Source organism: Nothobranchius furzeri, chromosome 8 (assembly GCF_043380555.1).
Source record: "Nothobranchius furzeri strain GRZ-AD chromosome 8, NfurGRZ-RIMD1, whole genome shotgun sequence".
NCBI classification, from domain to species: Eukaryota; Metazoa; Chordata; class Actinopteri; order Cyprinodontiformes; family Nothobranchiidae; genus Nothobranchius; species Nothobranchius furzeri.
The window spans coordinates 62,881,262-62,896,993 of NC_091748.1; the positions used below are offsets into that span (position 1 = coordinate 62,881,262).

The 15,732-nt window shown below is 40.2% G+C and overlaps 2 protein-coding genes across 6 annotated transcripts in view; one reads left to right on the forward strand and one right to left on the reverse strand.

Annotated features, from left to right (window-relative positions):
- Window positions 1-1,089: 1,089 nt before the first annotated feature.
- polr2h (RNA polymerase II, I and III subunit H) lies at window positions 1,090-4,521 on the reverse strand. 2 transcript variants are annotated; one of them, XM_070554196.1, is made up of 6 exons: window positions 4,349-4,521; window positions 3,976-4,060; window positions 1,955-2,038; window positions 1,774-1,867; window positions 1,596-1,679; window positions 1,090-1,436 (listed from the first exon to the last, which is right to left on the reverse strand). In XM_070554196.1, the coding sequence occupies exons 2-6, from the start codon at window positions 4,046-4,048 to the stop codon at window positions 1,319-1,321; spliced, it is 453 nt and encodes a 150-aa protein (XP_070410297.1). In that variant the 5' UTR covers window positions 4,049-4,060; window positions 4,349-4,521; the 3' UTR covers window positions 1,090-1,318. The 2 variants fall into 2 exon arrangements, with proteins under 2 accessions (XP_070410297.1, XP_015826205.1); XM_015970719.3 differs by having other exon boundaries at window positions 3,976-4,115.
- A 304-nt stretch (window positions 4,522-4,825) lies between these two features.
- LOC107392757 (lisH domain-containing protein ARMC9) overlaps window positions 4,826-15,732 on the forward strand; it is a 37,383-nt gene continuing 26,476 nt past the window's right edge. For 2 of the 4 annotated variants that reach the window (XM_015970722.3, XM_054752263.2), the window contains exons 1-13: window positions 4,826-5,012; window positions 5,245-5,404; window positions 5,524-5,649; window positions 5,873-6,043; window positions 6,364-6,519; window positions 6,622-6,714; window positions 8,490-8,514; window positions 9,088-9,245; window positions 9,456-9,554; window positions 11,818-11,853; window positions 13,087-13,121; window positions 13,192-13,303; window positions 13,572-13,664. In XM_015970722.3, the coding sequence (XP_015826208.3) occupies window positions 5,330-5,404; window positions 5,524-5,649; window positions 5,873-6,043; window positions 6,364-6,519; window positions 6,622-6,714; window positions 8,490-8,514; window positions 9,088-9,245; window positions 9,456-9,554; window positions 11,818-11,853; window positions 13,087-13,121; window positions 13,192-13,303; window positions 13,572-13,664 (1,179 nt within the window). In that variant the 5' untranslated portion in view covers window positions 4,826-5,012; window positions 5,245-5,329. The remainder of the gene's footprint in view (window positions 5,013-5,244; window positions 5,405-5,523; window positions 5,650-5,872; window positions 6,044-6,363; window positions 6,520-6,621; window positions 6,715-8,489; window positions 8,515-9,087; window positions 9,246-9,455; window positions 9,555-11,817; window positions 11,854-13,086; window positions 13,122-13,191; window positions 13,304-13,571; window positions 13,665-15,732) is intronic. The other 2 variants (XM_015970725.3, XM_015970726.3) reach the window with 1 other exon arrangement.

Below are 15,732 nucleotides of genomic sequence, written 5' to 3' on the forward strand. Positions count from 1 at the left end.
CAGATAACGAGCAAACAAAAGTTAGCATGTTTAAAGTCCACCTCAGGCTTTGCTGAGATGGGTCAATGGAAAAAAACTCCAGAAAATGAATAAAGCAAAATTACAGCTGAAAGCAGCGTTGATCAGACCTCGCTCTGCGCCATGCTGGCCTAGTGTCGCGACCATCCTGCGACCATAAAAGAAAAAAAAAGGGGGGGGTCACAGCTGTCTCGGTCCGTGAGGTCGCTTACAGAAAAACAGCCTCTGGACAAAATGCCCCCATAAATATCTGTAAGTCTCCTGCTCCTTATAGGGGAGTGCTCAACAGCACAAGCTTTCAAGTCAGCTGAAACACTGGCTGAATGCAGTCAAGTAACCTTTGACCTTTGCTAATGTATGAAATGTAATGTGCACAGCTCTGAGCAAAAGTTTTAGGCAGGTATGACAAAATGCAGCAAACAGAATGCTTTCAACAATGGAAGTGTTAATCGTTTATTTTCATCAATCGACATAAAAGAGTTCATGAACAAAAGAGACACGTATCTGGTGTGACCACTCTGCCTTCAAAACAGCATCAGTTGTTCTAGGGACACTTGAACACAGCTGTTTAAGGAACTGGGCTGGTAGGTTGTTCCAGACATCTTGGATAACTAACCACAGATGTTCTGTGGATGTAGGTTTTCTCGCAACCTTCTGTCTCTTCATGTGATCCCAGACACACCCCACTGTGTTAAAATAGGGCTCTGTGGGGGTCAGACCCTCACTTCCAGGACTTCTTGTTCTTTATGCTGAAGATAGTTGTTAAGGTCTTATGCTGGATGTTTGGGGTCATTCACTTAGCATTTTTTTAATTGATAAAAACAACCAATCATTTTATTTCTGAAAGCATTCTTTGTTTATAGCAGTTTTACACCTGCCTAAAACTTTTGCACAGTACTGTCTGTGACGTGTCCCTTTTGTAACTACTGTTTGCTGTGCTTTTGTGCGCCCTGCCTATAGGGACTGCAAATGTAAATTTATATGTGTCACATAATCCAGCATATTTACCTGTATTGATACTTCGATAAAAATTATTTGATGTGCACTGATCCTTCTAAATAAATGAATGAATCATTTTACAAAAGAAATCTTTATTTACAATTTGCATGCATTTAGAAGTTGTAAAAGTTTTTTTTTCATGAAAAATCTTCTCTGTCCTAGAAACAACATTATGGAAAAATAATAATAAAACTAGTCCAGTATTCCATCTGGCAGCTGCTCCAGACCCGAGTATTAGTGATTGTTTCACCATGACTTTGAAACAATCTGTGTGTGTATGTTGGGGGGGGGATTTTTTAGTTCAGAAAGCCAGTTTTTTCATGAGGAGGTAGACTCTGGAGTCTACTTCAAAACCATGAAGATTGTTGGCATCGCCCTGCAGCCTCATGAGGAGGCCTCCATAAGAAACATAAGCAGATCTGAAACATCAAGCAAATCGGTGGAAGCAGATTAACAATACATGTCCGATCTTAAATTCATGATCATTAAAAAAATTATAATTGTTCCTTAACTTCAACACTTAGATCATTTTATTTTATTTGTTGTAAAAATTGTGCAGCAATAAGAAATTTACTCACAGGCGAGTTGCAGCTTCTGTTGAAGTCTCATCTCCTTCAATTTTGTAGACTTTTCCATACATCACATACTCGAACTGGTCCGCTCTATGAATGAAAATGTAAACAGAGAGCCCAAACCTCAAACATCAAAAGATCACACACACTACGAGATGATGGAAGAGTGCAAAAAATGTCTCACCGAGATGGTCGATCATCCTGAGGATTGTACTCTCCATCATCCGGTGTTCCATCTTCATACAAAGTACTGGCAATCACCAGTCTAAACTTGTCACCTTTATAATATGTTATAAGTCAGATTTTTATTGTATTAAGAATTAACTAAATAAGAGTGCCCTCGGTAAAAGGGCTTACGCTCTCACCAAGATCCACAGGATAGATCTGAATGTTCACGTCCAAGATGAGGTCCATCTTAAAAGATTCACTCTCACAGTGCAGACGAGACACTGCAATAGGTGAGAATTTGTCAGTAGATTATAAACATTGTCTGCTGTAGGTTATACAGGTGCTGGCCAGTAAATTAGAATATCATCAAAAGGTTGAAAATATTTCAGTAATTCCATTCAAAACGTGAAACTTGTACATTATATTCATGCAATGCACACAGACCAATGTATTTCCGATGTTTATTACGTTTAATTTTGATATTTATAGGTGACAACCAATGAAAACATCAAATCTGGTATCTCAGAAAATTAGAATATTCTAAAGGCCAATGAAAAAATGTTTGTTTCTCTAATGTTGGCCAACTGAAAAGAATGAACATGAAAAGAATGTGCATGTATAGCACTCAATACTTAGTTGGGGCTCCTTTTGCCTCAATAACTGCAGTAATGCGGCGTGGCATGGACTCGATCAGTCTGTGGCACTGCTCAGGTGTTATGAGAGCCCAGGTTGCTCTGATAGTCGTCTTCAGCTCCTCTGCATTGTTGGGTCTAGCGTATTGCATCCTCCGCTTCACAATACCCCATAGATTTTCTATGGGGTTAAGGTCAGGCGAGTTTGCTGGCCAATCAAGGACAGGGATACCATGGTCCTTGAACCAGGTGCTGGTGGTTTTGGCACTGTGTGCAGGTGCCAAGTCCTGTTGAAAGGTGAAGTCTGCATCCCCATAAAGTTGGTCAGCAGCAGGAAGCATGAAGTGCTCTAAAACTTCCTGGTAGACGGCTGCATTGACCCTGGACCTCAGGAAACAGAGTGGGCCAACACCGGCAGATGACATGGCACCCCACACCATCACTGACGGTGGAAACTTTACACTGGACCTCATGCAACGTGGATTCTGTGCTTCTCCGCTCTTCCTCCAGACTCTGGGTCCTTGATTTCCAAAGGAAATGCAGAACTTGCTTTCATCAGAAAACATAACTTTGGACCACTCAGCATCAGTCCAGTCCTTTTTGTCCTTGGCCCAGGCGAGACGCTTCTTGCGCTGTTTCTTGTTCAAGAGTGGCTTGACACACGGAATGCGACACCTGAATCCCATGTCTTTCATGAGTCTCCTCGTGGTGGTTCTTGAAGCGCTGACTCCAGCTGCAGTCCACTCTTTGTGGATCTCCCCCACATTTTTGAATGGGTTTGTCGTCACAATTCTCTGCAGGGTGCGGTTATCCCTAGAGCTTGTACACTTTTTTCTACCACATTTTATCCGTCCCTTCGCCTGTCTGTTAATGTGCTTGGACACAGAGCTCTGCGAACAGCCAGCTTCTTTAGCAATCACCTTTTGTGTCTTGCCCTCCTTGTGCAAGGTGTCAATGATTGTCTTTTGGACAGCTGTTAAGTCAGAAGTCTTCCCCATGATTGTGGTGCCTTCAAAACAAGACTGAGGGACCTTTTAAAGGCCTTTGCAGGTGTTTTGAGTAAATCAGCTGATTAGAGTGGCAGCAGGTGTCTTCTATATTCAGCCTTTTCAGAATATTCTAATTTTTTGAGATACCAAATTTGGAGTTTTCATTAGTTGTCACTTATGAATATCTAATTTAAATGTAATGAACATTGGAAATACATTGGTCTGTGTGCATTGCATGAATATAATGTACAAGTTTCACGTTTTGAATGGAATTACTGAAATATTTTCAACCTTTTGATGATATTCTAATTTACTGGCCAGCACCTGTATAAACTAAATCCAATAAGCAAGTTGGTTTTTTAACTGCTCTCTTAATGAGCTGAATGTCTTTCAATTTTATATTAGCTTTTAACTTCAGGATGCCAGATTTTCTTTAACATCACTATGTAAAGTCTGCCTTAACGTGGGCAAATAAAAACGTAGAATAAATGATTACTCATGAGTCAATATACCTGTGCATTATGTCAATACGACAAAAACAATATGATGGAATAATTAAATAAGTCACCCCAATACGTTATTGTACTTCATAAGTACCTCTGTCAAACTTCTTGCCATCTGGATCAATGTCTTTCACATCAAAGATATCTTCAAACAAAATTCCAGCCATCGTTGGCCCACTCTGTGAATTTGTGCAGGGGATCAAATGTTTAAGCCCCTGTTATGACTTGAACAACCTGTCAACAAAAAATAAAACGTAATAAACTATAGTAACTTTTAAAAAGCAATGAAACGTTAGGTAGCACAAGAAATCAACTGCTATAAGCATATTACCATAAAATACTTTTATATAAAAATAAGACTAGGACATACGTCAGTTAAAGTTGGCAAGTTTTATCTTCCACGTTGAATCTCCTATTTTGGCTAACAGCTAGCTTTAGCATACTGTTAATTCATTTGTTGCACTTACCCCAAATTATTTTTAGATGTCGTAATGCAAACACAGAAGCCTCGCAACTACTCGATTCTTTAGGACAACAGCGACTGTTCAAAACATAAGCTAGATTTGTTATTTAAGAGTAATTTAATTCATTGCTATCTAGCCAATCTGTGGCGCGCAGAAACAACGTGATTAACCTTTGACACGGGAAGTACTTCTCATAAAACAAAATAAAATGAAAAAATAAATGTTTATGTTAAAAAGCAAAGTAAAACATAAGAAATTGTAAAAATATAATACTCGTACTAAAATAATAGTTTTACCATTAAAATTGCATAATGTATCCTAAAAAAGGTCAACAATTACGTTTGTCTGTGCGTTGTTATAATTTACAATCGTTTACTTTTGTTTTTCTAAATCGCATGCCTCATAACTTAAGGTTATTCAATATATTTTCTTGTAAAATATAATACATTTAGTTAGTTTTAGTTTACGACACTCACATTTACTTTCCGGTGACCCTCTGGTTGCTAGGTATTTTTAGCGTCCCTCCTGTTTGTGGTTGCCAGCTATTTTTTCGTTCACTGTCCGACAAAGCGAGCAAAAATGTACTTTATGGATCTCGTTTACTTGTTAACGCATCACAAACTTGTTTGTACGTCAATTCTCCCAAATCAAATTACGTGCGAATAAGGTAGGAGCCATGTTAATGTCCTGTCGTGTGTCAACTAATTAGATAGCTTGTAGCTTCATAAGTTGTTGCTAATCTTGATGTTAAACCATTTAAGATGGTATAAAACCCCACATGCCTGCCGAAGTTACACTAGCATTCCGTTGTGCGTTTTGGTGTTTGGTTATTTTTACTACTGCTCATAGAATTAAGTTTTTACTTATGTATTTTGCTCTTTTGTTCTTGCACCTTTTAGCTTGAACCCTAGATCTATAAACGTTTTTGAATGAAAGCAGAAATCGTTCCCGTCTAAAGGGGTATTAAATGTTTTCGGTACACACATGAGTTCCAGTGAGGAAGCCAAGATGGGGGACGTCTTGGCAACAGAAGCTGATCTTCTTGGGATGATCAAAGAGGTAGAGAAGATATCTGGGTCACAGCAATATTGATGTTCGCTGAAAATGAATGAAATGCACCAAAACTCAGTGTCATCCTTCACTGTTTAAGTTGAATCATGTTTGTTTGTTTGTTGCAGTACCTCACGTTTGAGGAGTTTGAGGAGACTGTTCAGGTTTTTGACAAGGAATGCAAAAGGAAAGGCAAGCTGGTCTCAAAACCGAGAGGAAATGCTCTAAGAGACTCTAAGACTCGTGTCATTCAGGTAAACAATGCTCTTCTTCAACATGGAAATCTGCTATGTTGGTGTGTTTTCTGTCATAGTGGGGAGACGTTTATGTAGTTCCAGTAATCCTACAAAAGGACGTACACAGCCTAACAAGTATGCAAATGCCAAGATGGTCCAGCTGATTTTGAATATTTACCTGAATATTTTCTCTGAGTTCTTGTTTTGTGCGATTTTCTCCTTCTGAATGTGACGTTTCTAGAAGGACCTTCTTAGCTCATTTGATGACGGAGACCACAAGGTGTTTTTTGAGCTGTGGACAGAGAATATTCCCTCTGAGGTCAAACACACAGACACTGAAGCACAAAGCCTTGAGTTCTACCTCCATATCCACTTTTCCATCTATCCACTGAGAAGACACCCTAATAGACGAGTAAGTATTGGTTTTATTACCAAGAGGAAATCCAAAATACAACCAAATGTGTTGTTTTCAAAGTGTCCACCAAGCTGCGCCACATGCTTTCTCAAAAGTAGTACCCTTGAACAACACTAAATAACAGTAGTTGTCTAACTTACACTATGATGCATAATCCCTTATGTGAACATCATCTTTAGTTAAAATAATTAAGCCACCCTTTAGGAAGGAAAAAAGTCATGTGGCAAAGATGCTTCCTGATTTATTTTGAGCATGTTTGTAGACAGGAAATTTGTCTGACTGATAGTTTAAACATTTAATTTCAAATCGCTTTCCAGGACCAAGCTGAGTTTGAGGAGAGGATTTCCCTCTTTAAGCAGTACCTTGAAACTCGGGGTGCAGCTTTGAGTCAGACCACTGAGTTCTTGCCTTACTACGCTTTGCCTTTTGTTCCCAACCCCACCGTTCACCCGTCCTTCAAAGATCTTTTTCAGGTACTCAGAAATGATTCTTTCTGTATTTTTCGCCCATCAGCGACTGCAACATTCAAACTGAATTTACATTTTTCTTTTGCTTATTAATATTTTTGTGTTTAGGATTCATGGATCCCACAGTTGAAATCTAAGCTGGAGAAATTCCTTTTACAGTCATTAAAATCATCCAAGACACCGAGGCTGCTGACTTTATATGTATCCTTTTATTTTAGACTGACAAATATGTTTTTTTTAAACAAAACGGCTGGCGACTCTGGTAATAACGTGTGAAGAAATGCCAGCAGGGAGCTTCAGGCTGAAAATGATCATGTCATAAAGAAATTATTTCACAGCAGAAATGCAACTAAGCCGGGCTTTCAAAGTTACATAGATAAATCTAAGAATAATTTAAAATGCAAGGCAAACGAACATAATGCACCTAGAGGGTCTTTTGAGAAGGATCAGCTTGCTCATAAAAGCACACGATTGTAATTTCAGTTCACCCACATGTTCTGTAGTTACAACACTCTTCATCATGTGCTGTCTGTGAGCAGTTATACAAGTGTGTGTGTCCATGGGATTGCCAAGTATGTATTTTTTTTTTCATGCAGCTTAAGTCAGTCAATCAATATTTATTTGTTACCAATAGGGGTAAACAAATATATCAGTCAGTCGATATATCTGGTTGATACCATTTTTAAAATACGATTATTGGCCGATATTCCTCCTTAATAAAGCCAATTTAAGTCAGGCACATCCCTGGGCAGCCCAGTGCTGCTGTAGATTTTCATTTAAATGTATATTTGCTTTCCTTAATAGCATCTGCATAACAAATGCTCTAAAAACTGATTCTGTCAACTAAAAATTTTTTTTATTTACCAGTTTTGAATATTTATTAGGTTGTAAGTTCCTTGATATGTCATATTTTCACACTGAGCCCTGCACGAAATTAAGATTTAACAGTTGGTTAAATTCCGCGTTCAAAAACTGATTCAGCTTCAGAAATGTTGTGCATCAGCTGATGTTATTAGTGACATTTTAGCATGAAAATAAGATATCAACCAAGCAAATCAGCTGAACATATCAGCCATTGGCTGACCATGACCTTTACGTTATCGGTATCGGCAATGGAGAAACCACTATCGGTCCACAGGACACCTGTAGCTTAAGTTAGCTAAAGGCTTGCTTCCATCTGTTGGCCTGTTGTACAGTAGCACCCTAAAGGAGGCAAACATCTTAAAAATAACAGTAAAGGTACAATAAAATAATAAAATGGATGCAATAATGTATGATGGAATATTAAACACACTAAAAATTATGGCACAACCTAGTTAAAACCTGCAGTAAAATTGAAGATTTCAGTAGAATAAATAGTAATAAAATGTCAAAGCAAGGTCAAATCATTGAATATGTAAGCATTACAATAAACAATACAAGAAAAGGACGCATGATTAAACATAAGATGTTTGAATTGAAAGCTTTCGCATTATTGATATTGTGCATGCTGATATTTCTGTATTGATGCATTTCTAATACACAGTAGTGTTCCACACTAACCAGGGTAACAAAATGCCGGCTATACAAATGGTGATACTTGATGAAGCTTGATTTTCTCTCAAAGTCTTAAATATTAAAGATTATAATGTAGTCTTGCTTAAAATCTTCCAAAAAGCTCTCAGTGTTTTACCTTTAGGTAATGTGGACGTTTGTATTTTAGGATCACCTCAACATAAAACTATGTAGGATGCTCAATGCTTACCTGCTACTAAAGGGTCTTATAGACACTGTGTATGAGAGCTGTGTTTGCCCACACAAGGGTGTTGGCTTCAGTAAGATGTCCGTAGGACACCATTTACCTTTCTAGTGACAAGTCTGGCTTAGCCAAACAGGGTGTATAAGACGTTCTTTACTCTAGTTAAACGAGAACAGGAGTACAATGGATTTTGTTTCAATAGCGGTGATGAATGTATTCTTTAACAGATGTCATGCAGAAGGAGGGTGGAAGGAGTACAAAAGGTAATGGCCCAAATAACGCATGCGCTTCATTGCTGTTTTATGTTTTTTATTTAGTTTTCTAGCACCATCTGCAGAATACTCATGACTGCTTGTCTGTGCCAAATGAATATAAATTAGTTTTATATAAGTTTAAGTATTTCTTGGTCTTGTTTAGTTTTAAGAAGTACACATACACAAACTGGTTAAGTTCGTAGGTAATCTTTTTTTCTGTTTAATGTTTAAAGCAGCAAACACGTCTTGTCACGGTCCCTGCTTAATCTGTGTTTGACTACGTATTGTGATGTGGAAAGTTGAGATTATCAGAGGCTTTACTGAAGATTTACTGTTCTTATTATCTCTATCTCTGCTCCGGAACATGTTCGACAGAGATTGAGACAGGTAAATATTAACATTGTTTGAAGGATGGAGTTTTAATTAAACAAATGTCCACATTTATTTGAATAATTGCATCTAAAATGTACACATTTCTCATGTTTTGTGTTCGCATGATGTGTTCAGGTGTTGTGAGAAAATGCTCAGTTTAGCAGTTTAACAGTGACTTTGGTAAATGACTGTTTTTGTGTGACTGCACAGAGGCCGTGCAGCAGTTACAGCTCCAGCTCGCTGAATCGGATCGACGCATCACCAGCTATGTGCGGAAGTTTAACAAGACTCAAGCTGATTACCGCAACCTTATTGGAATCACTGCTGAGCTGGTTGACACGTTGGAGGCCACCGTCAGCGGGAAAATGGTAATCCGAGCTGACTGTAGGGTGGTGAGGAGGAAGTCAGGCTGGTGACGAAAGCACTGACAAAAAGATTGATTTAACTTGACTTTGGTTTAATTCATTCATTCAAACAGTAGTAAAATCTAGACTGACATTTTAAAGTAATCTTTTCTATGAAAGCATCCATCTTTGGTCCAAACCCAGAAATGGTAAAACGTCTCTTCTATCATACAGATTTCCCTAGAGTACCTTCAGAGTGTGTATGTCCGCCTGTTCAGCAGCCAGATGAGACAGCGCATGGTGCAGAGCACCGATTTCACCAGGCCTGGAACAGTAAGCATCACAATCTCTGTTTTTTTTTTCTTTCTTTGATCTTTATTCTTAGAAAAAAAGTTAGGATTACAGAAACGCTGATAGGAGCCACATCTCTGAGGGCTAGTCGAATCACCCCTCTGTGTTTGAAACGGTTTTTGAGATAAACCCCTAATATTCCAAGTTTCTCCCTTTGTACACTGAGATGCCGACAATAGCCGCGCTGTAAATCCACGGTTAAGATCCTGGTAAGGAGTGGCTGGATCCTAGCTTTGCATCACTCATATTTGGAAAGTACACGTAGTTCCTTGTTCATGCCAGCCATAGTAACTCAAAGATAGATGTAACTAATAATTATTGGGTCAGTTCCTCTTAGTTTACTGGTGAAAAAGGTCTCGCTGATTAAAGTTTCAATGGCCAATTTAGAAAACAAATAGCATAAAACATTTCTCATGCCTGTTAACAACGTTCTGATGTAGTATAGCTATAAATATATTGTGGAGGTTTTAAAAAAGAGAGAACAATTAATAAAGTGGTTCTCTCGCATTTGTCTAAACCCCCCCCCGGCAATAACACGTTTTGGACTGAAAGCAACCATTGGACCAATCAGTTGTTGGTCTTGTCAAACCGCCGCACTTCCCTGGGTCCTCTGTTAGTTACACGCTTGTGTATTTAGCAACAGAACACCACCGATGTGAGAGGTTCTCAGCTCAATACCATAAAAGGACAAACAGCCGGCTGGTACCACTTCAACTTTAGGACAGACTACCAGAGTCCCAAAAAGATAAACACCATCTGAAGTCACAGAAAGCAAAAGATGTTTGGACCTTAAAAAAACAGCGACTGGTGTTTAGCATTATCTCGTTCCCTCCGGCATCGCAGGTTTTCGGTTTTGGCAGAAGCGTCTCAGGAAAGATATCCGAGGGGAGGTTTGAGTGGGCCATGACCGTGTTTGCGTTCAAAACCTAGCTTGTTTGCAGATTCGTTGTAACAGCTTTAATCCTGTTAATTCCAAACTTGTATTGATGTCCGACCTGCAAGAGATTAGATCATATTTTCTCATTTTCTCTGCAGCCTAATGTTTTGGGGTCAATTAGGCAATTGTATGCATCATGGGATACATAACTGGTGACCTTAAACAGGGGAGAATAGAGATTGGTAGTTTTAGCTTTTAGCACCTCCTAGAATCTGTTATTAATTTGGTCATAAAACCAAAAGTGAAACTTTCCTCACTGAGTGCTTGTCTTTTTAATACCTTAATCTAACAGCTGAAATGTCTCCTTAGCCTTCATTAGTGTTTACAGGAGTGATTGTCACTAAATCAAACAAATCGTCTGTGTTCATGATCTAAAACATGCAGGAAAGGTGCTGGAAGCAGACTGCAGCGCCAGGTATGTCAGCTTCACTCTAACAGGGAGCGGTCCAGATACTCTGAAGTTGCAAGAGCAATATTCAGGCCACAGGGGGCGGTGGAGTCTGAGTGACTTTTCATTAACCCTGTAAAGGGTCATTTTAGCACATAATGGCTCAACAAAATGATTTAAAAATATAAATAAGTTGTATATTATGCCTTTAAAAAATTATCAGGTCTCTTGTTTCAACTTTGCGGTCGTGTTTGGTGTGATCTTAGTTTGCAGCCTATTTAGTGTGTCTCCAACACTTTATCTCCATTCTCCACTAAGCCTCTTCCTCCAACAGAAGACTGGACCTAATTCGGCTGACAGAACCAGTAAAACACACCAGTTGCTGATTCCAGTGTCCTAAGGTTGATGTTTTAAATGGTTTAATTACAAAACAAAGTAATGATACACCAAAATAACAGCAATCCTAAATAGGATTGTTTATTTGAAACTATCCCTTCGGCATCCCCTTCAGTTTAAAATTGTTCTCATTTCTTTGTATTGGGTAACCATGTAACTACACTGGATCTGTACTGGAAAAGCACTAATTAGCCCGTTTCCCACAAAAACCCCACCCCACTCTACTTGCATGAGTGGTTGTTAACCAACTAAGTGCTCGTCTTTGCTTTGAAGCCAGTTGAAAGGCAGCGTTTTAGCCATCAAAGCCCAGGAAGGTGTTGAAACTGCGTTCAACAAACTGTTGTGATGGGAAAAGAGACATTATCAGAAGACTTGGAACTGAATCCGAACAATCCCCGCTCTCATTAATCTCTGATTTGTTCTGAGTCCTGGTTGGTAACATTTGAAGTTTTAAAAGCTTGAATTGATCGATTTTTGTTTGTGTGTGTGTTTTCTGTGTGTGTGTGATGATTTTGTCCACAAAGGGATATTACTCTTTGAGTCCTTATGATGATGGCTATGTAAGTTTCATGTGTTATCACCTTTTTCCATTTGTCATTCACCGCTTGCTTGCATCTCGCTCTGTTCCCCCTCTGCTCATATCATGATTACATCGACCCTGTAGCATCAGAAATGCCCTTCTTTGCCTGACCCCGTTCTCAGTCCACTTCCTGATACTTTTGTCCTAGTTTTTAGAAATGTTTGTCTTCATACGTATAAAACCAAACAAGAGTGCCTTTCAGAGCATCCCCATAATTGTTCCTAAAGACCTTAGCTATGGTTCCGCCCTTCAACTCTCCGTGTTGCTTTTACAGTTTCAGTTTTCTCCCCTTATTGTCAGTCGACAATGTTTTTTGAAAGTGTTTAGTGTCTGATCCATAAACACAAGCTGCTTTGATATAGAAACATATTTCACAAAAAGTCTGCTTCAGTTACAAAGTTATATAGACACAATCGGAGCAATCTATAGGTGTGTTAGATTACAGCTGAAGGCAGTCACTAGGATCGAATGTGAATGAATTACTAGTCTATGTGTTTTCATGCATGCTACGTCAGGTCACACCAGCATCATTTCATTAAAGATATATTTCCGATTGGACTTTGAATAAATTCTTTGAGGAAAATAGAAATCCCATTTGTTGCTCTGCTCACCATTCTTTATGTTAAAGTTCTTTATTTATTTCTTTGTTTTTTAAGAACAATAAAACTAAGTCAGCAGATGCCTAAATGACAAAAACAACTCTCCTGGGAAAAGCAACTGCATGTTGCTGCCACTCTACGTCCAACAAACCTGGTTCCAGATTATATGTTACTGCTCAGATTTCCACTCTCAGTGGAAAGAAAAAAAAACAGTTTCCCTTATCATCAAGAAACACCCACGTTACCAGCTTCTCAGTCGCACTTTTCTTTGTCTGAAGGCTGTTTTGTTCCATAAGGTTCCATCGTAGGTCTATTGTACGTTTAGATTACGGTGTACCAGCTACAGGGCGACTAACCCACCTTTTTTGGTAATGGTTCTTAGCCTGATTGTTAGTGCATGGAAAGTTGAATAAACTGCACTTTATCATTAGATGTTCAGCATGTAACCCAAGCATGATGTGTGCATGTCCTAAAGAACACTATGCAGTTTTTAACTTGAGTGTCTCAGGTGGAGGAAAACACTTGTTTGTAGGTGAACCAGTCAAATAAAAATGGGTTAAATCAAGTCTCAAGTACAGAATTGATCTTTTTCGTGGCTCTTGTTTCTGTTAAAGGCCTCCTCCATGCTACGAGCATCCATTGCACCGCAGTAAGTCTAAAATCAACAGTTTGTTTCCACCTATCTGTACCGATTTAATAAGACTTGTTTTATTCTTCAGGAGACCTAAAGACGTGCCAATGTTGCCCTCGTTAGACTACGAGAAGCTGAAGAAGGACTTGGTAGAGGGCCCACTCAGACTCCGGTGTCTCCTGCTGCAGGCCTTACGTTGGGTAAACCAGCTTCTGTTACATTTTTCATTCAGTTCAATTTGACCTCCAGAAGAAATTAAAATGCAGATACTGAGGATTACACTCAGTTCAGTCCTTTTGCCTGCAAAATAATCTAAAAATTAGATTTTTATCATTGGTTCGTCAGCCATTAACATGTTTAGGAAAGACTAAATCGTATAGAATGTACCGACTAAGTAAGGTTGTTATTTAATCATATCTCATATGTTGAAACTTTTCTAAATTGTCGAATCTCTGTGGGTTTTTCCAGAGACTGACTCGTTCGCTCCCAGGCGAGCAGAGAGACACCGTGCTTCAGGGCTTCATCAGCAATGATCTGCTGAAATGTTACAATACAAATCAGGTGAGGCAGCAGGTTGGGTTTGCATGACAAACGTCACGGTTAAAGGGCTGAGTCACGCACATTTATCTTTGTTTATTTACGTCACCCGTTCCCATCCCCAGCCTTTTGCTGTGGGCACTAAAGAATCTTATTTATTTATTTTTATTTATTTATTTAGCAGACGCTTTTATCCAAAGCGACTTACAATTTATAACCTATAGAGCATGTTGTGATCTGTGGGGGAAACCGGAGCACCCGGAGGAAACCCACGCATGCATGGGGAGAACACGCAACTCCACGCAGAAAGGCCGCAGCCGAGTTTCGAACCTGCAACCTTCGTGCTGCGAGGCAACAGTGCTAACCACTGCGCCACCATGCAGCCCAATCTATCTTTAACAACAAGAACCAAGAGAACCAAACACATCACTCATGTTCTTAAATATCTACACTGGTTACCAGTAAAGTACAGAATCAATTTCAAAGTACTTCTACTAGCTTATAAATCACTCAGTGGCATGGGGCCAAAATACATGTCAAATCTCCTTCAGGTGTATACGCCCAGCAGGGCTCTGAGATCCTTAGGAAACAGTCAGCTGGTACAACCTCGGGTCAGAACCAAACAGGGTGAAGCTGCTTTTAGCTAGTATGCTGTTCACAGATGGAATCAGCTTCCTCATGACCTCAAATGTGCCCCAACTGTAGAAAAATTGAAAACCTTCATGTTTTCATCAGCCTTTGAATGAATGTTCTTATGCTGCACCTTCTGCACTGAATTTGCTCACCTTTTAACTTTAATTTTGTTTCTTTTTAATTTTTATATTATATTTCCTGTCGGATTGTCAAACCTTGGATTCAGGAGGAGCTATGTGGTTTTCATCCTGGCCGTGGGACACTGAACCAGCTTTATACCCTTAGCGAGGTCCTGGAGGGTGCGTGGGAGTTTGCCAAACCAATCTGTTTTGTGGATTTGGAGAAGACGTTCGACCACGTCACTCGGGTGGCCCTGTGGGGGGTACTCCAGGAGTATGGGGTACCAAGCCCTCTGATATGGGCTGTTAGGTCCCTGTATGACCGGTGTCAGAGCTTGGTCCGCATTGCCGGAAGTAAGTCGGGCTCGTTCCCCGTGAGAGTTGGACTACGCCAAGGCTGCCCTTTGTCACCGATTCTGTTCATAACCTTTATGGACAGGATTTCTAGGCGCAGCCAAGGTGTGGAGGGCATCCGTTTTGGTGGCCTGAGGATCAGGTCCCTGCTTTTTGCAGATGATGTGGTCCTGTTGGCTTCATCAGAACGTGATCTTCAGCTTTCGCTGGAGCAGTTTGCAGCCGAGTTTGAAGCAGCTGGGATGAGAATCAGCTCTCTAAATCTGAGACCATGGTCTTTATTCGGAAAAGGGTAGAATGCCTTCTCCGGGTCAGGGAAGAGGTCCTGCCTCAAGTGGAGGAGTTTAAGTATCTCGGGGTCTTGTTCACGAGTGAGGGAAAGCTGGAGCGTGAGATCGATAGGCAGATTGGTGCTGCATCTGCAGTGATGCGGGTGTTGCACCGGTCTGTCGTGGTGAAGAGAGAGCTGAGCCAGAATGCAAAGCTCTCGATTTACTGGTCAAACTACGTTCCTATCATCACCTATGGTCATGAGCTTTGGGTAGTGACCGAAAGAACGAGATCGCGGTTACAAGCGGCCGAAATTAGTTTTCTCCGCAGGGGGCTGGGCTCTCCCTTAGAGATAGGGTGAGAAGTTCAGTCATCCGGGAGGGGCTCGAAGTAGATCTGCTGCTCCTCCACATGGAGAGGAGCCAGGTGAGGTGGCTCAGGCATCTGATTAGGATACCTTCTGGATGCCTGGTGAGGTTTTCTGCGCGCGTCCAACCGGGAGGAGGCCTAAAGGGAGACCCAGGACACACTGGAGAGACTACGTCTCTCACCTGGCCAGGGAACGCCTTGGGATTCCCCCGGAAGAGCTGGCCCAAGTGGCTGGGGAGAGGGAAGTCTGGGCTTCTTGACTTAGGCTGCTACCCCCGTGTCCCGACTCTGGATAAGTGGGAAAAAATGGATGGATGGATTTTATGTCACGTTGATTTTAATGTTCT

What these genes read in the sequence shown, in the direction of transcription:
- polr2h (XM_070554196.1), bottom strand. Translation starts at nt 4,048, where the DNA reads ATGGCTGGAATTTTGTTTGAAGATATCTTTGATGTGAAAGACATTGAT. An exon ending in CAGGATGATCGACCATCTCG is followed by an intron (nt 1,680 to 1,773) that starts GTGAGACATTTT and finishes TTTCATTCATAG; the next exon opens with AGCGGACCAGTTCGAGTATG. An exon ending in ACAGAAGCTGCAACTCGCCT is followed by an intron (nt 1,437 to 1,595) that starts GTGAGTAAATTT and finishes TTGATGTTTCAG; the next exon opens with ATCTGCTTATGTTTCTTATG.